The 27,312-nt window shown below is 36.8% G+C and overlaps 1 protein-coding gene across 8 annotated transcripts in view; it reads right to left on the bottom strand.

Moving 5' to 3' along the window:
- MPDZ (multiple PDZ domain crumbs cell polarity complex component) overlaps positions 1-27,312 on the bottom strand; it is a 91,081-nt gene that overhangs the window by 61,030 nt on the left and 2,739 nt on the right. For all 8 annotated transcript variants that reach the window (XM_057374522.1, XM_057374526.1, XM_057374527.1 and 5 more), the window contains exons 2-11: positions 22,477-22,547; positions 21,756-21,922; positions 14,601-14,822; positions 13,505-13,644; positions 11,260-11,473; positions 9,263-9,391; positions 7,860-8,063; positions 5,382-5,496; positions 2,918-3,006; positions 1,051-1,246 (exon numbers count right to left, since the gene is read on the bottom strand). In XM_057374522.1, the coding sequence (XP_057230505.1) occupies positions 1,051-1,246; positions 2,918-3,006; positions 5,382-5,496; positions 7,860-8,063; positions 9,263-9,391; positions 11,260-11,473; positions 13,505-13,644; positions 14,601-14,822; positions 21,756-21,922; positions 22,477-22,492 (1,492 nt within the window). In that variant the 5' untranslated portion in view covers positions 22,493-22,547. The remainder of the gene's footprint in view (positions 1-1,050; positions 1,247-2,917; positions 3,007-5,381; positions 5,497-7,859; positions 8,064-9,262; positions 9,392-11,259; positions 11,474-13,504; positions 13,645-14,600; positions 14,823-21,755; positions 21,923-22,476; positions 22,548-27,312) is intronic.

The following is a 27,312-nucleotide window of genomic DNA, read 5'->3' on the forward strand; positions in this document are numbered from 1 at the left end:
CATAACTGAAAGAAAATATATCTAAATACAACATTCTTTAATTCTCTTGCACTAATTTCTTTCTTTTTTTCCTTCTGTTTTTCCTTTGAGCAATTCAAAAAGTTGACACTGAAAACAAAATGTTGCAGACTCGGAGATCTGCATACCTGACACGCTTTTCATATGTACGAAAACTCTCCAGCAACAAAGTTCTCTTATGTATTTTACTGCATATCAGATGTCTTGAACATCTGTTGGCTGGAAAAACAGCATTCTGAACATTTCAGTTATACTTCCTGTTGAAAGTGGGAGTGAGAGGATGACATACAGATAATGTGCTACCAGGTTTTTGAAAATCTAGTGCAAGGTGGGGATTACAACTCCATTGATTATTTGGGATATACTTTTACTGACATCAAACTATAACATGTCGCTGTTTTGTGCTCCCAGCCCCTGTGAAGATATTTCATGTTCAAACAAACTGACTTTCAAAATCTGGCACATACACTTCAGTATGTGCAGAGTACACAAAATAATCATCTAAACTTCACTAATCTCATATGATTAGCAGCAAAATTAATACTGATCTTTGGCTTCTTAACATTTTYCACATACATCATCAATACCCTATCAGCCTCTAGATACAGGCTACTCCTTTCATATCTGTGGCTAATAACAGACAAGAGTGAAAAGAGATGAGATTGATTATGCTTATTGAGGAGGGTCTTTCTCTGCTGGCTTTTGAATGCAGGTCTCATTCTTAAGCACAAATAAAACATTTGCTGCCTTCTTACCAAAGATTTGCAGGATCAGTYTTGAAGCAATTCAGTCAGAAGTGTAATGGAGGATAGAGCTTTCAACACTCACTTTGAAAATGTAACAAATAATACCACTGAATCTAAACAATTAATCAAAGCAGACAAAATTCCACCCTCATGTATGGAACCTCTGCAGCAGCTCTGGCATCAGTTAACAGTTACCCAGAATGAATCTGGTCCATTTGATTTTCAGTTTGCCATTGAGAAGAAAACTGTTTCAAGGTAACCTTACAGCAAGGCCAGTTTTAATTACCTTTGGCTGCAGTAATATCTACTGTTTGGAACAGTAAGTCCTTTTCAACAGAAGCACTGAAGTCCTCCTGAGGAGGAATACGATTTTCCTGCTTAAGACCTCTTCTGATCAAAGTAAGCCGAACCGTTTGTCCCGTGTGCCGCAGAACGTCAACTGCTTGCTGGTTAGTAAAACCCTGAAGATTTGTTCCATCCACCTGTGGGATTAAGAAGATTTTCAGTTCACCCAGGAAGAAAAAGTTCAAGGCAAAATAATGTGATGAGCTCTCAGCATCTGTTAGCCTAAGCAAAAAGCAAGTGGAGAGGCAAGAACAAAACTTGTACAACTTAAATGTAATTGGATATGCTAAGCACTTCCACTGGAATACCCCACAGCTTGGTGACAACCAGCACCACAGCAAAGAGGGGAGGAACACCCACCATGGTGCGGCCAGGTACATCTGCTGTGCAAGGTGGGAGAAGATACAGCACACGCTGTGCATGGCACACTTAGCAACCTGTCTGCTCAACCACCTCAGCCATCCCTACCTCCTTGGAGAAAATACTGAGTGAATAAACCAACAGCCATGGCTAGGAGCTCTGGAGAGAGAAGAGTAAGGACAGACAAATGGATCCACTGTGGTAGGAAGACCTACACAGTGCAGCCATTTTGAGGCCAAATGACCTTAGACACAGAGAAATCCACTAACGAACACCCTGAATTTCAATTTCCAAATAAAACAGTCACAACCAACCAGATGTTACTGCTGGTTCATCATTTTAAAATTTCAAAGAATAAAATTTTGGCCTCCTCTGTTTGGAACTCTTTGATTACATTATTAACTTTTTTTTCTTTTCTGAAATTCAAAACTTTGGCTTTTATAAATTCTATCCCATTATCACTAGCACTCACCACATTTCATTCTTCTTCTCCTTTCAAACTCTGTAATATCCTATTATTTCTACATGTACCCCACAGTGCCTTAAACTTCTGAAATACTTCCTACAATACTATGTTCCTAAGGTCCTTTATTTATTTCTGCCTATCTACACAACACACTTACTTCACTATTTTAATTCCTCCTACACAAAGAATGACTCTCCCTGGACCCTTAGTCATGTGTTGTCCTTCTCTGAAATTCTTCTACCCTTGGTGTTATTCTAAATATAAAGTAACTGGAAATCAGCTGGGGTTATTTAAATTTTTCCTCTATGCTTAAACAAATCCCATTTAAAAAATATTTATTATACTTCTGTGTCTGAGATCACTCAATTTTCTCCTGGGTCGACAGTAGGAAAAGCAAACAAACTTTGGAATATTCAGTTTTAGCCATTCGTACTCAGCACGTAAATCATTACAAAAATACATATTCTTTCACAAACAAACATGCAGGCACTTTTGGAGTGAGGCCATAACCTGTTCTTAGAGCTGTCTTCACACAAATGCAAGGACAGCTCTATGAGACACAAAAATGCACTCCCTACATTCGGGACCTGATTTCCACCACACAACAACAGTTTGTGGATGAAAATACATTCTTCTTTCTCTGAACACCTAAAACTTTACTGGCACACTTTTAAAATCACTTTGAAAAGAGTTGCTCAGTTTGAATCAAACTYTGAAATTTCACACTTACTAACCTTCTGCAGATCAGCAGAATATATTATGTAATTATATATTCTCACATACAATACAGATTTTTTTAAAAGAAATATAAGTTACATGCCTAATCAGGAAGCATGTGATGAGATACTCAGGCAAAAAAGGACTCAGCATTTCAACTCTGATCCTAAGTATTTCAAGCAAGAACTGCACAAGCATTTCTTTGTAACTCAAAGAAGCAGAATTTTGCAGAAAAGTGATCTCACTTCTCCCCATGTTTACTTACAACTATAATTTGATCTCCCACATGGATTCTGCCATCATGTTCAACAGCACTGCCTTTTGTGATGCTTTTCACAAAGATACCAGAAGGTTCTGGGACAAAGAAATAGGGAAAATTAACTAATTTATTAAGAAACAATTGAAATAATGCATCTAAAAGCACCAGTCACAGCAAAGGAAAAAAAAAAAAGACAATCTTTAAGTAAGATTTGATAAAACAATCATAAAGAAAGAAATTGTTTAAGAAGAACATACATATTATTATTTTCTTAATGAGCCAAATTAAGGCTGCTTGCATTGGAGCAGATTTAATTAAAAATCTTACAATGCCAGATTCACAATTCTTGCTGCAAAACAAGAAATACTGACTATATGACTTTAATCTGAATTTGAAACCAGCATCAACAAACAAAAACATAATCTCTGATTTTTGCCAGATTTGGACAAAGAATTCATCTTGAGTATACTACAATGGTAATTTCTGAATTTYTGATGTAGTTAATAACTGCTTTAAAAATTCATGCCCAGAAAGTCAAATTGAGAAAGTTATAAGCAAAGAAGTCTTTGATTTACGTTTGAACCGGCTTTTAACTTCAGTTATTAGTATTTGACAAAAAGGACAGTTTTAGAAAACCACAACACAACCAAATGAAAAAAAAAACAAAACAAAACATCAAAATAGAAAGGTTTCATTTACTAACTAGTTACTCCTTTTGAATCAGAAAGAAAAAWTATATATAAAAAATACCTACAGAAGGGACATTTTACTAAAAGAAAACATTTCAGGAAAAATACACTTGCCTTTGAAACAACTTCAACTGTTCAATAAAGCAAAAATCTATGGAGTTTCTACATGCACATTTTTAACACCTTACATGAAATCAGGAAAAATAACAGCATAAACTGGCATGAAATCAGACCTGATGGTCAAAGTCCTGGAACACTGCTACCAAAAATCTTAACAGCATCAACTTTCTCTCAGTAAATGTTCCTGCTCCGTTAAATGAATATTCTTGATGTGAAGATAATGCACTATAAAACACATTTTAAAAGCTGTCAGAGCCTTTGAAGACCTCAAGCTAACTTTTTACTGGACCTCAATATGACAAGAGTTTCAAGGAAGGAGGAGTAATAATTCAGTTCAGGAAAAGTAAAAACACAAGTCACAAGTCATTGACAAGTCAATTTTTTTCTTCTTTTTTTGGTATGGTTTTTGGTTTTTTGGTTGTTTTTTCTTTCTTGGGGGGATGGGGGGGGGGGGGTGCTTGGCTTTTTTTTAAGCACCTGTTGGCCCAGGTTTTTTGCATGATCCTACTAATTTCCAAACATTCTTATATCCTGTAACAGCTGTATGATAACATGACAACTTATTTGTCATTCACAAAAAAAAAAACCAGCCATGGAACTTCTTGCTCCAGGAGTTTTATTGCTGCTTCTCTGACAGCAAATTTGTTCTGCGACTGTTAAGCTACAAAATTGAGTTACCTAAACAGCTTCTAAGACAAGAATATTCTCTAACATAGTTACATACAGCACAGTGATTTCAAACTGAAGACTAATAATACCCAAATACTAAATCAGTTTAAATATGCTCAGAAATCTGTCATATGTTCTACATCTTAATTTGTCTTTTGAAGATTCTACTGGAAGCTGCTAAACAGTGAAATTGTACAAACTGTGACTGTCTGGTCCTGTGGAAGTTTTTCTAATCCAAAAAACTATAGTTATAAACTACCAATAATATGGAATGTACCACTCCATATATTTTTCTAGCAATATACATGCAGTACAAATCAAATCAACAGCTCTTTGAGAAGTGTTATGACACATTCARCAAATACCCTTTCCTAGCAATGCAGAATTTGCCAAATGTCCCCTAGTGAGGCCTAACAGAGTTCCAGATAATTTCTCTGAAAAATGTAGTGGGAATTACAAAGTAAAAATAAACAACCGTACATTAACTATTCTGCATTTATTTATTTAAATAATCTTATTTATCATCTGCCACAACCCACAGGTGAAGAAACACATTATATCCCGAAGTCAGTAAAGAATTTCTGATCTGGCAACACCATTATATACATTGTTTAAAAATTAATAACAATACCTTTCAAAACTACTCAGAATGCTAATGTGTTGTCTTGTAAGGCTAGTTCAACAAAAAAGGGCTCCACCTATTTCACAACYGCTTTTCAAAAACACCTAAGGACAAGCTTTAGCTAAAAGTGAAGATAAAAACGCATTTTAAAATCCTAAGGTAGGATTTTATAATAATTCTGATTGCTTTATTTGTGAACATCCTTATTACAAAAGGAAAACAATTCTTTTTCCACTACAAACTTCAAATAGATTTTAGATGGTCAAGGCTCTTTTAAGAGATGCTATACCAAAATTAATGTACATCAAATTTGATGCACACACCATAGATGCAACAGACTTCAGAGTAAAGTACAGGAATTGACAATTACCTGATGTCTTGTCTCCAATGTAACCAGCAATAGTTATTCCTAAACCCTGGTTGTTTTTAGTGAGTTCAACATTGAATTTCTCCCCATCTTCACAGCTATCAACAGAAGCATCTTCCTAATAMGAAAAGTATGAATAGAAAGGAAGCTTTGTTTTSTCTGAAAATTCATTACATTCTTTAATACCGGTAACATGCAAAATGAAATACAAACACAATGAAAAAAAGTATGAAATGTGCTTATGCTTTTATTTGTACATCAGAGAAAAAAACAGCACATGTCCTCCCCATCACTTCATGGTTCTGAAATATTACCTCTAACCTATTAAATCAATTTAATTATCAAAATCAATTATAAAAATAATTTTCAACCTTTTAAATGCTTTTCTTTTAAATTTTTCATCTTTCAGCTGTCTAAAAGAGATAGTTATTAGCCATTTCCATATCTGATATCACTATATAATTACGTACACAAGGTTTTAATTTCATGGGTTTTAGATGGGAACCAATAATTATGTGTATATTTAAAATCAGATATTACAAAGTAAAAATCCATCAAGATTTTTGAGCATGCCAAATAGCAGCTAGTATTTTTTAAAGCGCCAATATGGCAACCAGGCAGATACTAACTAAACCCAGTTTGACCAGGTAAGTACATATGTGCCAAAAAAGACTTCAGGAGAGCTAGATGCTACTCACCAAAAGAGAATCTGACTTAAGTTCTTTATCTAAGCAACTCCACCAGAAACCAAAATTAAACACAAGAAAAACAAATTTCTACTGCATTCACTATCCCTCTGTTTGAAGATACCAGACTGTTTTGGCCACAGGTAATGCCACTAAAAAAGAGATCCAACTCCTATAGCCTCGTGAATTTTTACAGGATAGACATCTGCAGGTAACATCACAAGAAGTGCCCATTTTGCAAAGCCATTCTGGTCTCAATAGTAGTTTTCAGAGCATCATGGAGACTCCACCCAAACCATCTTTGATAGGAAGAAACCAAAAAAACAAGCTGTTTGTATAATCATCTTCACTCCTGACCTAAATAAATCTTGCATGACAGTTAACAGGGTGCTCCTTCCAAGAATGTGACTTTGGGTAGGAAGAAGCAGTTTGCCTCCTGCCAGGAGAGATGYGCCAGGTATTGGAATTCAATATACGTATTGAAAAGTATATATATGGAGAAGCAGGTGGCAAAAACCACAAACTGTGCCTCTTTGAGGCTTTTCACTATTTCTTCAGTACTAGAAATCATATACATCCTGCAGATGCAGATCCATCTTTTAACACTGCATCACATAACCTCAAAAAGGCAAATACTCAAGAACTATATGTAGATTGAATAGTCAAATTCAGCTTTCATTTTGAGARATGCTTTTCAGACACGTAATATTAGGGCTTTTATCGAAAGTTTAAACATGTTTTGCATCTCTGAGTGCTGTAAAGACATGAAAGTACTCGTTGTCTCTCCTTTTCGATGCTCAGAAGACTCCCTGTTAAGATTAACTTTCTTTGCCTTATAGCTACAAAAGATTAAGATATGCTGGGTTTTCACAGATATCACTACAATGAACAGAYACCAAATAATGGTATCACCATTATAAATGGTTGCATAACAGTCAGGCAAAAATTGCAAGGCCTCTTTTTCTTCTGATGCAACTTGTCTCACATCTACATTGTAACTGGGAAGAAAATGTCTAGAAAAACAACAGGAAAGAAGTAAGACAAAAACTTCTATCTAGAGGTTGGCTCAAAACCAACAATTTTTTTCTTTTCATTAATTAACAACATATATTCACATTTAAATATATCTGGTCATAGCCATATGTGGCAAAACAGTACCATTTCTGACTCCCATGAAACCAAAYATGCAAATTATCTGTTTTGTAACAGTTTTGATCTGACAAGTCATGATAATATTTACAGCACTTTTTAAGCAGCTGACAGTTATACAGGAGTAACAATACAAASTACAATCAGCAGGGGAGTAAGACTAGCAGCTGGCTGACTTTTTATAGAAAACGTCTAGCAAATGAGCAGTGCCAGGTGATGTAGGAAAGAATTAGCATCTGTGTGCTGGTTGGCACAAGGAAGGAGGTTCTGATGAACAGATGAAATTAGATGGGAAGAAAAAAGGCAGGCAGAAGGAGAAATGCTGAATAGCCAACTAGTCTGAAGAAAAGACTGTGTGGCTTCAGTTGTCCCAATGTAATAACATACCCTTACAAGCAATCCAAACCAAGTTGTTAATGAGATTATACTTATGGAAGTCCTAAGTCTTAATCCCAAAGTCTTCAAGAATACAGTTCCTTGCACTGCAGACTCATTATATTTAAATTCTCCCAGACTGTCAGATGAGAACAGCTTTACTGGGAGAAAAAAATACTAGCTTTTGAGAACATAAATACAAAAGACATTCAAACAGCAGTTAAAAGGAAAGGAAGTTTGCTATGGGTTACATATTTTCACTGTTGCTTACCTGTTTCTCTGGTGTGGAGGTGGGTACTGGCGTGCCTGGWGGAACTGCTGGTAGAGGCGGCTCCTCAATAGGACCCCTTGCAATTACCAGTTTCACTCTATTTCCACACTGCCTTAGAACTTGTGCCACCTGCTCACTGCTCATTCCAGCTAGGTCTGTATCACCAATTTTCAAGATGTGATCTCCACTACACAGTCTCCCGTGCTGAAGGAAAAATAATGACGAAAAATGCCATTTCTCCCATGTACCACACAAATAGAAAAAGACCACATAGCTTTAGTCACTTTTAAGACATATGAATCAGATGACATTTTTTGGGTGTCAAGTCAATATCCTGGTAAGATGGAGAAGAAAAGAAGATTAYCTAATGGCACATTAATTTTACTAGGAATTTCTCCAGAAATATCTAGGAAATTGTTTTTCAAGAAGTCACTGACACACAGCAAAAAAATTGTGTTTGGCTACACTTACTCCCACTGGATCTACATGCATTTAACAACTGCATGTAGATCGCAGAATTCTGGGTTTCATTTTCAAGCACAGTTCCAAAAGACAGCATACAAACATACRTTCAGCTTTGTACATCTACTAAAAAACTAGTTGTAGCAGTAAAAGAATTAACYATGACTTCAAAATAAAATTCATTTCTCTTATACTGTGATCCAGTTATCCATAKTGCTTTACACTAGTTTACTTCCTACTGATTTACTTTTAATTTATAAAAAAGCTTCAAATGAATTTAGGCTGTATGATGAGTATTACAGAGACAGATTTGTAAAAGGAACCTATCTACCTGTTCAGGGGAAAGAGTAAATTTACACCAGTAAATCCTGTCCAAGCATCTCCAGGCCCTGTTATCAGGCTACTACTGCTATAAATGGAAGACTACCAGTCCCTGCGCCTTGACTATCACTAATGCAGCCCAGTACCAGTCCAATGAACAAGCCTGAAATGAGCTGGCATAACCAAATTCAACTCACATGAGCCCTTTGGGCATGAGCAGAGCCTGTGTCTTGAAGCAGACATATAAGCCACATACCTGCTCCAAGCCTCAGTGAACTCAGTATAGAGAAGCAGATGTTCTCAGCTGTTAAGGCACAGCAAGTCAATCTTTGAAGCCTCCTCTACCCCTGATTACAGCCAGTACGCCCATGAAAGAATTAACACTTTAAATGCATCTACACAAAACAAACATAATGTTACAGAGCCTAATCCAGCTTTAACATTCAAATGCAGAGATTCCTTCACTAAACACACCCTTACTGCAGAAAAATTTCACTACTCACTATTTCTTTCCTTATGCTTATTTGAATAAAAGGTACCACTGTGTAATCTGAGCATAAAAGTATAAAGAGTAACTTCACACTTTACTGAATAGTAACAGGAAGGTAGGTTGAGATTACCTGATCAGCCACCCCTCCTGGGAGGATGGTTTTAACAATCACTCCAGTTGACTTTCCTCCCACTATCCCAAATCCCAGACCTGAGCCATCATTCACCAACTCTATGGTCTCCACATGCTGCCAGTGAACCTAAAAGGAATAAGCAGAAGTTTGCAAACAATTAAAAACTTAGAATCATAGAATCGTTCAGGTTTGAAAAGACCTTAAAGATTATCAAGTCAAACTGTTAATACATGTTAATACATTATAATTTTTAAACTATTTTTGTTTATTTCTTGAGCAAGTTTATGGTAATGGAAGGCTGTAGGAGGATGGATATACCTTTCTTAAAATTACTATTAGGTGTAATATTACATAATATTTAATCAATAAGTTACTAATTCTGTAACAGGTGGAACTTCTCTGGTACAAGCCAGAGTTGGATAATGMGTTACACCTTTCAAGAACTTGTTGAATAAATTTAAGCAGCAACCTAGGATTGCCCAAGTTCATGTCCCTTCGCAATCAGTAAATATTGCTGATAGGAAACCTCACAGGACTGGAAATTAAAATCTTCCAATAAATGCATGTTCACATGAGCCATTATAACAAAGGACAGGTGAAAGCAAAATCCCAATTCATCCTTTTTAAGGCTGACACCCCAACCAAGTACTGTGAGGTAGGTATAAGCAGAATTACCCCATGTAATGAACAAAGACTTCTGGGTTCTGATGGCTGATTGTGTTCTGCCAAGAACAAAACTGCTCTGAAAGACAAGTACTAGCTCGCTCACATGGGCACCACTTGAAGGGACAGTTGGAAGCTCAKGGTGTTCCTTATCTTGAAGAAGAACTCACACAGTAAACTCATCTGAAATTTAAAACCTCAGCTGGTGCTATACCAGATACAACTTTGAAATAAGCATTTATTTTTGAATAATCAAGGTATTATATATTCAAAGCTCTGTGATATGTGCTTGGAAAGCCACAGTCTTTACATAAATCAAGGATGATCAAGCMAAGTCTGAAGGGAAAAAAAAGGGCTCCTAGTATGCTGTATTTGAAAGCAAAGAGAACATGAGAATGGAGAAGGGCATGCTAAAAAAAAAGAGAAGCAGCTGTGGCATGTTTGAAAGGAAGGGAAGCTGTTCAGCAAATACAGAGGCACACATTGAGAAAGAAGTGTGTCATCRCAACGCTGAAAGAGAGCAGGCCTCTTCTATATGCTGGCAGAAAAAGTTATGTCAGTTAGCTGTACTCCTGCACACAGAGAAAAAGAATAATTCTGACATTCCTTCACTAAAGATTTTATGCTAATGTTCAAAAAAAACCCTCTAGAACAGTTACTTTTCCCAGACTCAGTGCTCTCTACACTTCTGGTATTTGACTCCCTTAAAGAAGGGCCATAGATGACTGAACAGAAAAACCTACAGAAATTGAATATAGGCTGTTTCATCCCCAAACAAGCCATTACATGAGTAAGGTAAGAGGAAGAGAAAGTAGAGATAATATCACTATGTTTCAGAACTGTGTTGTCTATATCTAGATGTGCAAAAGCTCTCAAAAGAGAAGAATTGTAGCAGAGTTGTTTTTCTGGGGGTCCTAAAGTGCATCTTCTTCCTTTACTGGAGCCCCCATGCTAACAGACAACAGAAAACCAAACACAACCAGCTGGTGATGCAGCATCACCAGAAGGCAGAAGGCAAAGAAAAAAGATCCTGTTTACTGTGATCTCAAAATAAAGCTTCATCAAGTAAGGTAAACACGCTGTATTTGCACTGGTGGATACAGATAATTTGGCAGATGGGAGGAAGGAATACATCCAAGATGAAGATTTTCTCCCAGCAAACCTGAATATTTTCTTTGTCGGGTAAAGTACAACAAAGATAAATAGAAGAAAAACTTCAAGAACTGTGAAGGAATGCACATACAATTTACAAAAAAATTACTCAAAATACTATTTACAGCAAGTACATGCATGCCCAGAACTGAATATACAGATGTTTGGGGTATACTCACCGGGTTGGAATGGGCTGAAACTGTGCTAGCAGCAGATGGAGACCGAGAAACTACAGGACTGATGAGCTGAGGAAAAGTGCCTCTGGCCACAACTAGCTGGACATTATCTTTTGCTTTCTGCAGAATGCTGATAGCCTGTTGATGTGTAATTGTCTGATCAAGGGCTTGTCCATTAATAGCAAGGATTTGATCTGCTTCCTTCAGCTTTCCATCTCTGTTACATAGGTGTAAACAGGGAAGAGGGATGACAAAATAAACAAGAAAAATCAAGGAAGTGTTGCCACAGAAATTGCAGTATTTTGACAATTTTCCAGCGTTTTTAATAACTTRGTCTCTATTCCCCCTACTTTTTTAATCCCTCCCTGCAGTTTTGCTGAAAGGAGCTGATGCGGCACCCTGGTGATTGCTCCCTTTGAAGCTAATCCCACTGCCAACTTTCTCCTGGCTACTACCCCCTAGCTAGCTTTCTTCTCCCTGCACCCCCATGCGAGACTAAGCATATTAATCTCAGTCGCTCCCAACCACAGCCTGGGAACTTATGTTTGTCCTGACTTTGAGCTTCTTGCTTTACAGACCAAGTGCCCCACTTTGTTCAGTGCACCCATCCTGAATATTCAGAAAACCATGGAGAGGAATACATTTTCATCAATATGTTACAGAAACCAATTTTGTTTTGCTGAAAAACAAGGGGGAAAAAAGGAAAAGAATGAAAGAAAAAAAGTAGGGAAAAAAAGAAACTCCCCCAAAAAATGGTAAAATAGATCCCTTTATGAGAGGGGGGAAAAGTTCTGAACAAATTAACAAAAACTCCTCACTTTCTGATATAGGAAGCATCACCATAAAATTACATACTGAATGCTTCTCCAGACCTACTCTAAAGGAAATGTATGAAGCGTACACAATTAAATTACCATCTCCTTCCTCCATGTCTTCTTTGCATCCCAAAGCTRCAATTCTTTGAAAACACAGGGCAGCAAGAAGAACAAGGATCACTATTACACCAGCTTTTGTGAGCACCTACACTGTAAGCTAGGTAGAGCATTCAGGAAAAATACTCTTTAGCTTCAACCCACAGTATTTCACTTGTGAATTTTAACTGCTCTTCATAGTACTCTCAAAGATTTATTATTGCCAGATCCTTTCTCACTTGCAAGCCCTGTAACAGCTGTTGAACGTTCCATTTCTTAACAGTGAATTAGGTAGGACCTCATTCAGTAAAGAACGATCTCACCTCCAAGCAGTAAGTGAAGTAAAAGCAAATACGTCTCGAATGGGAAGGAAACAAACAGAAAAAAAAMCACCCAATAACAAAAAAGTTCCACCCAAACCAAAACCAAACCAAACAAAAAAGGAAAGTGGAATTTAAGCATATTAAGAAATATTGTAGAGATACAAGGCCATGCCATATTTTGTAACTCATTAACTACAATTAGATCTGCAGACCAAGTTCTTGTCTCTCTTGCCCATGTTCTCGCTAAACTTAGAAATGCTCAGATCACAAATAATCCAAAAATTTCTCTACAAAGCACCATAAAGGCAAGAAATAGCACCAACATGACAGCCTCCCCATACATTGTACAGAGTACAYCACAAAGCACCTCGGGCAAGGATCCTGATCAGTGACACACCTCACCAGTTTGCAATGAACCAGTGCTGCTGCCATTTGCCACAGAGTTGTGTGCTTCCTTGGGCAGTTTTAACAGCATATTCTCTCAATATTAGCTTTGAAATCAGATTTAAAGTCTAAAGTATGCTTTCAGCAAGCTATTATTATTGCTGAGCTTCTGTTACATSAGCTGATTATCTATGTGAATATCTCTGACTTTAGGTCAAGGCTATCTTGATTTTAAATCTGGGTTTCACACCTGCTCAACAGAACTCTACCTAGCAAATAACACTGCCAGATACAGSTGACTTTTTGACATTAAATTGTTCTTCAGTGCATTCAGCGACTGCAAAACCTGACACACTTAAAAGACATGACACAAACCCATAGCTTCTCCTTTTTCTCTATTTAAAAACCCCAGGGAAACTACATTTGTAGATTTTATGAACTGAGAATAGTTCATATGTTGCTCTGTTCCACATTACATAAATTGTAGTGGCAAGAAATTTCACATCTGAAATGATCCTCAGAATATGAGAGAAACATACCCTTGTATCACAAAAATAACAGCAGTAACACAACTAAACTGCAGTGTCACATTAACACTCGGCATAGTAAAACATTCAGTAGTAATCTTACCTRTGTGCCACACTTCCCTCCTGGATTTCTTGTACAAATATTCCTAGTTCTCCCCTGTTTTCACTCTTGAGTCCCACAACACTGAAGCCCAAACCACCACTTAGAGGTTTAATAAGGTCAATTGTCTCAACAAGACGACCCTGTTCAGCAGAAGTTAAAAAAAAAGGTACAAATGTTAAAAGGTTAAAAATAAACAAATGTTAAAAATGTTGAAAAGTGGTAATAATGAATGTGGTAAAAAACTCAGAAATTAATTTCAAATTTGACAGCTACAGCTTGGCAAGACTACACAACCTAAATAATAATAACTAAAACATAGTGGCTCTTTCTGATTTCTTGCAATCATATGGAAAATATTTGAGAAATAAGTATTACTATAGCCCAGAAGAGGAAATCAGGGAACAAAAAAATAAATGAACAGTTCTTGTTTAGTAGTAACTAAAGTAGGATATACATCTATTTTAGAGGGTACAGGTCAAATTTCAAGCAAAACCAGAAAAAGTGTATGAATTTCAAAAAGATGAAAAAAGTTGGACTGTGAAAAAGGCTCTCCTTAACACCATTAGACTTCTCCTATCCCATTATATTACAAATTAAATAGAAAAATCCGAGAATATATATGCTTGGGCATTCCCAGCTCCAGCCACTGAAGGGACTCGCGCACCATCTCTGCCTACTACAAGAAGCCATGAGATTACAGAACAATGGATAGCAAGGTCAAAATTTTCCATTTTATTTCCAAGAAAGTAATAGAACTAGCTAGAATTATGCACACAAGAGCATGTTCTGACAAAGTATCTCCTTCATGCACAGAGCAGCAGCTCTACAACAAGCATGGAAAAAAAAAATGGTATGCTGATCTATGATACACACACTGGTCAGCTAAGAACAGTAACTCCCAAGTGACAGTGTCAGGGCTAGTTTTTCAATTGCTATCTCATTTACCAACTGTTTCTCAAATTAAAAGGTTACTTTTACTATACAGAGCAAGCGAGCTCTGGTTTGTGTCATAACTCCTTTTAAATGCACATGCATGTATCTTAATCTTTAGATAATCAGTAATCCTTATTTTGTGGTTATTATATGACAGGGTTACCTGGGACATGTTTCTGATCAGCTGCTCAAAGTCATCACTAGAGAACTTCCCATTAATCTGAGGTGTAATGGATCTCATTGATGCTTCTAGCACATTAGCTGGGCTGCCATTCTGCTGAGCCAGCAAATATGACTCATTGAGTGGCAAGGACCCCACACTGACACCATGATGAAAAAGCTGAGGGAATTCACCACTGGAATGTACAGAAGGTGTAATATTTACCTGTAAAAGATTGATGGTAACACAGATTTACAGACACAGAAGAAACCTTCTCATTAGGTAAGAGCATCATCATAAGCCAACTGATCATTAAAACTACCTGAAATTCCAATTTGCAATTTTAAACACCAATTTTAAGAAAAATTATCTTCAATATTTTTTATCAATGTACACTTGTGAAGTCCAAGCATAAAACACAAAAGAAATTTATGAGAACTAAAATTATTTTCCATAYTCTTGTCAAAAATTCATTTGTTCCCATCAGTATAGTATCTTGAAGTATTCAATCAATGTTAGAGGTAAACACGCATGAACAAACTTATTCTACAGTATATGTATTTAAGAAAAAGAAAAAAAACAAATTTATCAGTTACTTCACAAGGAAAAAAAGTACATGGATATTGATGAAAAACTAAATAAATCTCACAGCTACACAGAGAACAAATTTCACTGGTCAGCATTTCCTCATCACTATGTACTACAGCTACCAATTTTCTTATAGACCCTGCTGTTATGCTTCTTTCCACAAAAAAATGTCACGGGTGAAATTATTAGTCCTAGGAGTATCTAACACCACTGCACCTAACCATTCTTAATTGGTTCTATTAAAAACATTTTTACATTTCTACAGCAATATAAAGCAGCCTAAAAGTGTATGAATGCAGATATAAACTRTCCTTCATGTGCACCCAAAGGCCATAGAATATGGGTCTGATATTAGTAAGTCACAGATACAAGTTCATTTCCTAAATTGCAGTGCTCGTTATAGAAAACAGCACTGAGTTACCATTTCTGCTATGGGTTATCATCCTCAGAGCACTCTTGGTTAAAGCAGTCCCTAGAGAGCTAATCAACTTCTCAAGCAAAGGCAGCTAAGTTAGCCTAAACAAACAACAGCATAGTATGAGTAAAACCTACCTATTTTACCTAATGTCAGTTAGTGAGAGCTCATTAGACTRCTTTGGTGCAGCTTTTGGAACCTTAAACTAAATGGACCAGGCTTGGCAGCTGAGCATGGTAATGACTTCAATCAGTATGATTACAACCTAGAGAAAGACATGAAATGTCTTCAACTTAGCCCCATTCTTACTGCATTAGTACATCTTGGGGGCCTTTTAATTTGGCAGAAGCTTCCCAATGTTTCATCTTTCAGGGCGGCAGAAGGGCAAGAGTCACTGCTATTATTGATAGTCTTATAAAACCCAACTGTGTGTGAATTCCCCACTTTGAGTAGAGTGTGCGGGCATTTTCTAAGACAAAAAAAAAAGGAGAAAAGAAGGAAAATTCTGCAGTAATGCTAAATACAAAATTTGAAACAATGTATAGAAAGCTAGAATACCTTCTGCTTTAAAAGGAGCAAGCCATGCAGGCAAAAAAAGGATGCAAACAGAATTTTACATCACAGAAACTGATAGTAGCTGAGGGTCCACTGCTTTAAATTTATTCCACATTACCACATAATGTGCAGACTGCTAACACAATCTCAGTTTGTGAAACCTCTCTCTGGATAAAAAGCCTATGTCTTTCCAGCATCTAGAGTACTTCTTTACACACAAATGCACAGGGAACAAGTTGCACTAGAAAAATCATGCACAAAAATCTATGTCAAACRACAGTAATGAAAATTCTGACAGTTTTAGAATAGTATGAATGATATAAACATTATCACAGTGTTTACATTATGATACTGTTCTTCTCAAGTATACAATAAAGACTCTCTGTATGCATAATCAGCAAAGAAAAAATGGAACTACACATCAAAAATAAAAGATTATGGAGTATGACACACTGCCYTTATGAATAGAATTACATGCCTTATCTGAATCCAAAACACTTCATGTACCATTCAATCTTGTACTGTGATTTAAATATGTTCTCCTTGTACTACTGAACAGTGGATTGACTGCTTTACACAGCTCACTGCACTGTTTGAGATGTTCTAACTGCAGAGTAGCCATGATGGGCACTTTAACTTCCACCTGAAACACCTGGATCACCACATTTTTCTCTACCTAAGTCAGAAGTAGTTWTTCAAAAAATATTTGACAATGTCCTTAGGGAATTATGGTTTTCTCCCTGGTACAGAACTTGCGCATTCTCATGCTGAAATAGAAGTAGTTACAAGCCAATTAATTTTTTTACACTGTAYGCTTTCATTGACCAAATCCTGTTCAAACTGGCAATATAGTGACCACCTTCTCCATTTGAAATGTCATCCTTTCTCCATACTTTTATGAATTGGGATATCACTGAAGACGTATAGGAATTGACTGACTTCTACCATTCCTTCTGCATTTCAAAGTAAAAGATGTTGYTCAAGAAAAGCTTGTTCAAGTTTTTCTAAGACATATCTAAGTAACACCTCCATTATTCTGAAAATGCTGATTATTTTCATTGCATGATGGTTCAAATACCACTGAAAAGAARTGTTGCATACTATACATATCAGAAAAAGGAAAAAAGAGCCCTCAAATTCACACTAGCTTAACTAGAACTTTAAAAGCTTCTCACAAAATTTCAATACAACAGCACAACTACAACGCAGTGTTGAATAAGGTCACATCAAGAGTGACTGACAGCAACCCTTCATTTTCATCACACCATTTTTAAACAGCCACATGTTCAGTGGAGGATGTGCTTAGAACATGAAGCCATCYTCACATAAAATGTCACCGGACCTTTGAAATACCAAGAAAAAAATGAATTCCAAGAAAAAATGTTTAACTGTTAACAGAGCAAAACTGTGTGTATTTGTGTGTCTGTGTGTCTATGTGTCTGTGTCTGTGGGTGTGTGTGCAAACACCTCACATTTCACTTGTCCTCTTCTGAAACAGACATGATTACACTTTTAAAAACTATTAAAACACTTATAATGACATTCATAGTAGTACTTAATGTAGAARTTCCGAATTCTCAGATGAACTAGTAGCAGAAATGTGATGACCACTCTGTTCTCAGTCCCTCCTGAAATCCAGGCTTATAGTATGAGAAAGTAGAGAAGAACTGCCATATAGTCATGCTAAACATAAAAGTACAGGTCATTCCAGAAGGAGAAATAAACTATAAATGCAAATTTTAAAATAAAATTATTTTTATAACTTATAAATTGCACTACTTTTCAGTAATACAATCACCATAATTCCATTAAGAAGTCATTTTATAGCACTGTGATTGTATAATCACTGTAAGAAATAACAACGAGACTGCTTTGTTTTATCAACTGGTTTATGCCATTTTTTCTTGATTTGCTTTCTCCTCACAGTATGAAATATATCCTATGTGGACACAATTTGCACAAGATAAAAAGAAAAATTCATAAACACCACTGAGTACGACAAAATTAATGTTTTAGCCACACAGATAGACACTAAATACAAACAAGCAGTGCTTACATGCAGCAGGTCAAAATACTTTCTTAACAGAAAGACAACTACACAATCATGTCTGCAGTGTGTCAACACCTAAAGAAATGCCCTCAGCATTACTAGGTCTCAACTTAGACAAAAACAAACTTCGCGTATTTCTGTGCTCCAGCCACTGAGCAGTGGCACTGGGACACCCCAAGAAGCACAAGACTGACTGCAAGAGTCCTGGGTAGCAAAAAGGCTAGCTGCAATAGCAATCACACATGAAACACAAGCCAGAGGCACTGCAAGCCCAACAGAAGAAAGCCTGCATGCTCCCAGGAAAAGAAACTGGCACCAGCACCTCTCTGCTGGCTGCACCTTTATGACTCCATCCTCAGGGCAGATGAAGCAAATCCCAAATTAGTATTTCTTATGAGCACTTCATTTAAAAACACAGAGCAAACAGCATTTTTGCCAAAAGGGGCTCAAAATATGAACTAAACATCTCTAGTCGTGCAAAGTACAGAGTTAAGCAAGTGTTCACAGGCAATATGAAAAGACAGTTTCTCACTTCTTCCCTAAATCCACTCTAACACTGACATCCAGCTACCACCAACCACTACACTGTAAGGAAAAAGCTATGGTCAAACTCACAAGTAAGGAAAAAAAAAACAAAAACCACAAAACAAATACAAACAAACAAACAAACAAACAAACAAAAAAAACCCTGAGGAATGCAGCCCAACCATCCAAGGGATATTTTGTTCTGACAGAGTTCTGAGTGAAAAGGAGGCAGGGGGAGGTCAAGAGGTGGAGATGAACAAGTTAGAGACAAAAGGAAAGAAAGAGAAGCAGGAGAGGAATGCTAGCATGTTCTGAGCATTTTCTTTAAAATATTTCATAAAGAGAACAAAATAGTTTTGAAATTTTAAARCACCACAATCTCTGCTTTTCTTCTCTGGCTCTTCCTTATCTTCAAACAATGAGACTGCTCTTCAACCTGAGAAAACAAGCATTCACAAAAGAACAAGTATAGAGAAAGACAGGAAAAAAACTAGTTCCTTCAGAGCTCCCCAGCTCAAATGACTTTCAAAGTCAGAACAGTAATTTTAAAAAAAACTCCCTTTGTTGTTCCTAGACTTTTCTACTTCAGTTGACTTCACAATGACAGTTTTGCAGYGCAAACAAATCCTGCTTGTTCATTTAAGAAAAAAAACCCACAACTTTAAAGCACCTACCAGTAAGAATCAAGGTATCAGATTTGCTGACTTTAGCACCACGTCTTACGATAAAGCAACATACCCCTCACAGTCCACACACTGCACAAACAGAGGGCAGGACTTCCACTGTCATCTCTATGCCTTCCAGACTTAGTGCCTCAAGGCAGGAATATATCCTTACCGTCAAATCTACTGTCGCCCCTAGAGACCCACAATGAAGCCTCAGTGGTTGACCTAGTTCTGSTGGGATACTTGCAAGTAATCTATTTTACTTGGAAATAGCAGATACATTCTGGCTTCTCTGCTCCCATCTTCTCTTTAAAACTATACTTTCCTAAAAGATCACCTTCTTACAATTTTTCAGTGGTCTTGTAGCTCTTTAAAAACTCATTAAAAACATAAGAGAGTTAAACAGACTCTTACACTTCACCTTAGGAAGAGTCAAATCCAATTCCAACAGTCATTTGAGCTCATCACTAAACATAAAAAATTAGCAATCTTAGGTTGGAGTGGGTAGAGGCTGCAACATCTTGTCATTGCATAACTSGACACCATTTGTCATCCTGTCTCAAACACAGCTCTGATTTGGGACAAAAACTTGTCTCCTTCCTCAGTCTGGCACAGCTCTGGCCAAAAAACCTAGTCACTATTCACATGCCTTGCAATTTTCATCAACTTGTGCTTAAGAGTTTCAAGAGCACAGTACCCTGCCAGTTGTGAAAAGGGTGTCCTTGAAGGGTGTCCTCAAAAGTGAACCTTTGAAAATATCAAGAAACACATTCTTTTTTAAYGTAACTCTCTATTCCAGGCTTTTATTCTTTGTTCTGTTTCAGTATGTTTTTTAAATACATAAATAACACAAAATAAAAACAGACAATCATATGTTATATTGTAGGGAAGAAATTCTACAGAAAAAATACAGGATAAAAAGCTGACAAATCTAGGAAAGCTGGAAACATWTATTTACATGTGTAAGCGTTCATATAAGCACACATAAAAAAGGTAATTCACATTCAAATAGCTCCCCTGTGCACTAGACAGCATATGTACCATGCCACATGAACAGATCACTGAAGTTACTTCACAGACAAACCTGCAGTCAGGACAGAAGGCGAAATCATTATGTGYATTTTAAAAATACATGTCTTAAGTTACCTGTCCTAGTATCAGCTGCTTCATTTTCTAATTTAGGCAAATTTATTTAAAAGACAACCATCCTTTTATTTCATAGCTGATGTCCAGAAGCAAAAATTTAGTTYGTCATTTCACCAAACTTTCACTAAYGTTTCAGGCACACATAGTTCTCACTACATGTTCCCAGGGTCTTCACTACATAATTCACATCATTCATGGATGTCACTGTTAAATCCTCATTTTCAAATAGCAGAGCAAACAAACCCTCAGGACAGTTTTTTTTTTTCCCTAGGTTTATTTAAATTACTCCAATGCCAAGTCTCTAAATACTAAACAGGCAAAATCTGAAAATCATGGTGATGAATACAGCATAGACACCATTCTAATATATTTCTTGTTTCTGTAAAATAGCATCAAGATGATCCACAGGACACAATAACAGGCCACATTTCACTCTTCTGCCACAAAGCTGAAGTACTGTGAGGATTTTAAGGAATTCTCACCACTACACTCTGGTCAGAGACCAGATGTGGCTCCACACTGATGATAACATCCATGTGCAGAGTCTGCTTCCTCCCACTACAGCAATTCTGCATACCAGACAGAGCTGCCCATCTTGCAGAAGCCAACAGGAACAACTRTTTGCAAAGCCAGATCACATAGTTTAGTCCTAATTCAGTTAGTGAACTACTTTCTATATTCTTCAAATTCTTATCCTGCTGACAAGAAAATTGTAGAAACAAATAAAATCAATATAGCCAAGCTGCTGACCCTTTTCTCAAACTTATTGAAAACCTGCAGAAAATTAATGCTTAATACCCTGAGCAAGCAAAAAGGAGTCATGAGCTCTGGCTTCTCTTTGATTTTTTATTCCTATACCAAGTACAAAACAGATCTTCATGTCCTTCTGAAGTCAATGATTCCACAGATTCCCTCATTTTAGCAGGGTAAGACACAAAAGAGCAATAAAAGGCTCCCAGGAAAGAAGTCCTAAGACCTCACAGGAAACATGCTCCTTTGGAAGGGGAGAGAAAGAAAGACGTATGCTATCCTCCCATATCACCATTTCCCTACACTGCAAAGTATGGCCCCAACAAAGCCCAGAAAAGTCAATGTGGTATGTCCCTGAACCTTTGGATCAGATGTGTAGTTTAAGCTATTTCACTGTGCAACACACACATCTTTGCATTACCTCAGCAAGTTTTCCCTTGCACTTGAAAGRCTTCTTTTCCTACCTGATCTCTCATCTGTTGAACTGAAGTCTGAAGGTTCAGAATTTGATTAAAGAGAGGACTCTGCAGCACTGATTTTAATAAACTCAGTTTCTCTTCATTTGCAATATCACCTCGATCCCGAAGTTTTGCCTGTAAGCGCTCCATGGCCTGGAGGGCCCGATGTGTATCTGTAGGAATAGAAACAAGGATAGAAACAAGRATATAACCCTTCTCTTTACTGTTCAAACTACAAAGAACCTGAATGGCTCAGTTTTGAACAAAAATCCCAACCCAAATATGTCTAGTGAAGCGGGAAGTCAAGAGGCAGAGCACAAAACAGAAGCCAACAACTATATTTTTATCCATCAAGAAATAGGTTACAAAAATGAGCCTTCATTAAAATTCAGTTATAGGAACTGTGGCTACAGACCGCTGTAAATAAATAGCGACATAAATGGTCATAATAGAAAACTTTGTCTTTTTCATGCAAACCTTTAATTCCAGAAAAGATTAAAACACTGAAATCAAGACAGTACGCTAAAAATTAAATACTAAACACGTGGTTGTACAATATTAATTCTTAAATACAAAAGCCCAAATACAACATGCATTTCTAACCRCATTACACAACTTTTTCAAAACCTCTCTCAGCAGTATATACCCATATCCTGAGTCTATCACACTCTGTTGATTTGGTCACAAAAATACTGTGATACAGATGAAAAAAAGAAACCAAACTTACCAATTGTTTCCAACATGTTTTCTGCTTCTCAGGTTCTATTTCAATGCCGGAAAGAGACAACAAATATTTCCCTGGAAAATAACAGAAAGGAAAAAAAGTCACATTTACAGAAATGCTAAGCTCTGAAGGAAAAGAAAAAAGCTTGACTTTTGAAAAGAAGAAACAACAAAATAACAATCCACATAAATCGTATCTCCACAGATAATTAGAATAACCTCAAAGGTGACTATATTCTGACTCACTTTGGCGCTCAGAATCTTCCTGAAAATTGCTTTAGGAATATACTTTGTAATATTTTTGCATTACCATATCAAAGCTGCTGTCTGCATACTGTTGCACAACATGTCCTGCACCGCTTTAATCAGACGCTATGAATCATAGCTGCCACTGATATTTTAYACTGTTTCATTGCTTTCCTTTTCAGTGATTCACAGAAGACATTCCCTGGGGGATCAGTTTTCAAGCTCTGTGTTGACAGTTTCAGGTGCATGAGGCACAGCACAATGGCTTTTTTACAATAACATTTTTTTTTACAGTTTTTTTTACAGTAACATTTGAAAGGTTATATAAACCACAAGGCTACATCTTGCAAGACTCTCACTGTGTTAGAGCCTCCACTATTAATACCTACTGAAATTAAGACTCATATGTGGATGATGGCTAAGTTTTCACCAGGATGGGCTTCCAGGAATTCTACACTAAGAGGAAGAAATTCTGTAATTGCTTTGCTTATTCTTTTTTGTTGCTTTTTGGGGTTGTTTGTGGCTTTTTWAAAATGTATGGCTGCAATGGCTCAGAAATTTGCAGTGATAGAACATATTTGATGAAGATGGATAGCTGAGGAGAAGTGAGGATCCCAGCACATGGGATCCCAGCACAAGATCTGAAAAGCAACCCAGATATCTTTRTTTTCACCTTKTCACTCTACAAAACAGGACAAAAGKAAGTCTATTTAACATGGGAAAGGGCTAGATGAGGTTAGTTAAACATTACGAAGGAATTGAGTACCCCAAACATTTATCACCTATAGTTTTCATTTCTAGATTTAAAAACTATTATCACTTCTATTCAGAGCYGCTGTTTACAAACAGGCATTTTTGTCATGTTTGTACTCCTCATGGTGGAGAGTGGCAATGCCAATCAAAGCAGTTCTTTCTCGATATCTACTYGGGGCTATATAATGGAAAGTACCAGACAAAAATGCAAAAAAATATATATGGAGTATTTTTTAGTTATTTATCACAGCAGTATATGCATAAGTGCACAYCATATGTTCAACAGATGAACTACTCAGGAAAAATACAGGGTTTTTGTTCTGCTTTTATTCTTGCAGAACAGAACCTCAAGAGATGCAACTGTAAAATTCCCTGTCTTTTGGAGTAGCTGGATATTGCCTTATTTTATGACTGAATTTGTTAAAATCTCATTCTTGTTCTGTGAAAGGCAAGTTTTACAAGAGACAACACACAAGGTAACCACTGTGTCCACACAATCCTGAATGTATAAACTCTAATAAATTACAGTGGGAGATTCTAAAAGCAGACACAAGTCATAAACATATCTACAGGTTGAGATGATGCCATCTAATTTGCAATGAAAAGAAGTCCTTAGCTCTGCTAAGACAGTGATTACATACTTTCTATTTACCTTAYGCTTTAGAGAGAGGAGCAAACACTRTTCCAGTGCCATGCTAGTATTAGCAAATCCATTCTGAACTCTCAGTCTAATTCTCCTTATTTGTGTTTATACTAATAGGGGATTCCTCTCCAGCTGGCCAGCTTAATGCTTTTGTCAACTGCAGCAACAGCGTGAGCAAGACCAAAACTGTCGTCAGAATGTTTTCTCTCAGACACCTCCTCTGAGGTAGGCACAATGCAATGAGGCACATCAGCATTTGCTTCTACATATTGCAGGCCAAGATGACCCCTGCTTGCTCTGTGTGCACTCTGAAACAGCRGAAAGCCACATGATTGCTCCTGCTGTACCACATCCACACTAACAAGTGGGATCTGTCAGCACCAGCTTAGTGGCACATTAACATAGTGGAAATACTGGAGAAGCAACCACACATCGGCCCAAAATGCATCACACAGATATAACCATAAACACCACTACCCACTACAGGACAYCCTGGGCTTTAAACTACCTTGCCTCTAGGTGTTTTAGCAATAATGTGTTAGTGAGAACTGGAGTGACATGCATGATTATTTGCTGAAAGGCCTAACTCTGCTACACTGAACACTTTCAAAATGGCATCAGAAATTTCAAGATGCACAGTGGGAAGTTTAGTTCTGATTTTTTTCATTTTACAATTTCCTGGCAGTCTGTATCACAGGAACCTAAAGCCCAAACCAGCCCTTCTATACATGATACAACACCTCAAAGAGCTTACTAGCTTAGCTCAAAGAAGATTTAACTATTTTTGTATTTCAGTGCTAAAGTTCRTTAATCTCTTCACAGTAATAAGAACAGAAACTGTCTGAGTTAAGACTTTTTATTGGCAAATATAAGAAATATTGTTAAGCAAAGAGCAGGTTAAATTTACTTTCAAGTTCCAAAGACACAGATATCTGAAAGCTGTTACTTAAAACAGAAAAAGYCAAACAAACCAAAATGGAAAAAAAAAAGGGGGGGGGGAAAAACCAAGCCTCATAATATTCTCTTTTTTATTCTGTTTTATAACAGCAGAATAGAAAACACGAGGCATTTTAGACAGGTATGTAGTGAAAAACATGTCATATTCTCTCTGAGAACAAACAAAAGTTTAAGATGATACCTTTCAAACCTGYACTTCTGAAATTTGATTCTTCCCACACTAGTGAACAAAATTGTGTTATACACACATTTCAGCACTCTTTATGCTACCCTTCTTGGATAATGCTGGTTGCCAGAAAACAGCTGGCATATTGCAACCCTGGTCTCTTTCTGTCCACTTCTGAAACAYGAAAATACATAGGTGGCAGATTTTTTTTCAAAAAATCTGAAATTTATTTTATCGCCTCCTTTCCACTGCAACCACAGAAGACAGATTCATGAAAACAGAAAAATGACCCATTTCAATTGATTATTCTTTCACACCTGATCACTTTGTTTCTACAAGGAAACCTACTTCGTTTCATTGAAAGATACTCCAYCCACTACTTCACAAAGCCATTTCTGATAATACCTTGGAAACTAATGCTCATAGAACTGGATTAGCAAACATGCAATGCTAAAGATAGAAAACACAGTAATAGGCTTTGCTCTGTAGCTCCTGCATTACCTGAAATGCTCTGAGGATACAAAGGAAATGCGTATCTTAAGAGTGATCTCTAGGTCCAAACTTTGGCTAGGAGTTGCATGAGATTAAAATTAAATCTATTTCARTTTAGCAGCAAGGTAACCGCAACAGGCATTTTACAGATGCTAAAAAGTATTTCTAACACTAAAGGAACTTCTAACACTTGAGCCTGGATTTTTCTGGGCTAGAGATACACTCTAGTATTTGATTTTTATCATGTCATCTTCCTCCCTGTTTTCTGACTTTCACTCAAATAGGCATAATGTGTTAGCACTGYGTGGTGCAGAAATGGAAACCAAACCACGCAGGAAGTGGGAGATACTAATTACTACTAAGCTGCCTGCTTTGCCTGCAGATTCGAAGAGCTCTTCCTTTTTTCCAAGTTACTCCCAAATGCTGACTACTAACCCCAGGAAGAGAACTAAGGTGTATCACCTGACTCCCTAGGAGTAGTCTTGTCAAAATTAAGGCAGTGCACACCAGTCAAAGTTGCACATTGTAACATCTCATACTTTTCTGTGTATTATTTTCTATGTCTTTTCCCACTGTCACAAATGCAATTTTGCTGTTGCATACATCATTTTCTTAGGCACACAAAGGKTGTGAAAATAAATGCAAGAGAGCAATGACCACCAGGGAGAAGAAAATAAACAAAAAGTGGACAGGAAGAAAGAAGGGGGAAAAAGGTTAGTCTGCCATTCTRCTGACTGGATGCAAGCTTGCCAAATTGACATTAACTACTTATTTACATCAGCCAAGAGACCCTAGACTGAGAGCTACTAGGTGACAAAAGAGAGAACTGATTCAAAYTAAGGATTTAATACAAGCAAAATTAATGTGCACTGTTCCACAAGGAACAAAGCAGATTTCCACTGACTACCTGGAATGTAACAAGCAAGCATGAGATGCCTGACATTTACACTTAAAAGCTATGCTAATGAAAGTTGTTCTGAAACATTCAAAGCAGAAATAAAAAGGCAGTACTGCACAGCCTATAYTAAGCCACTACACAGTTTAAAAAGACATTAATAGCCTCTTGAAATTAAGCAAAATGTTGAATCAAAATGTATCAAAAATATATTCTGTATGTTGAAGAAAGGTTCTGTGATAGTGATGAACAGCATTATGTACTTTGAACCAAATATGAAAACAGAATTTTGGSCATTCAAGTAATTTTAACCTTCTATACACATCACACTTATGTATTAAGGAAACTTGAAATGCTTTTCCATGAACTGGCAATCTGTTCACTGTGTATAATTAATAACATTCTGTAATACTGTAAGAAGCCCTACATCAGCACAATATATAATATTCATGTTAACTGACTTGCATCTAATAATTGCAACTGGTAAATAGGTCTAAACTATACATAATGCTTGCAACTTCTGAGAAATGTTTGTGACATAGTGTGTTCAAAAGTGATTCGTAAAGAAAAAACAACACAGTAGGGTGTTTCTGGAGGGGTTTGATTTGGGGGTTTTGTTAATGCAACAAATGGATCATCTTTCACAAAAAAAAAGCTCAAATCTGAAATGAATTTTTTTAGTCTCAAG

Source organism: Malurus melanocephalus, unplaced genomic scaffold (assembly GCF_030028575.1).
Source record: "Malurus melanocephalus ecotype Western Australia unplaced genomic scaffold, MMel_1.1 scaffold_227, whole genome shotgun sequence".
NCBI classification, from domain to species: Eukaryota; Metazoa; Chordata; class Aves; order Passeriformes; family Maluridae; genus Malurus; species Malurus melanocephalus.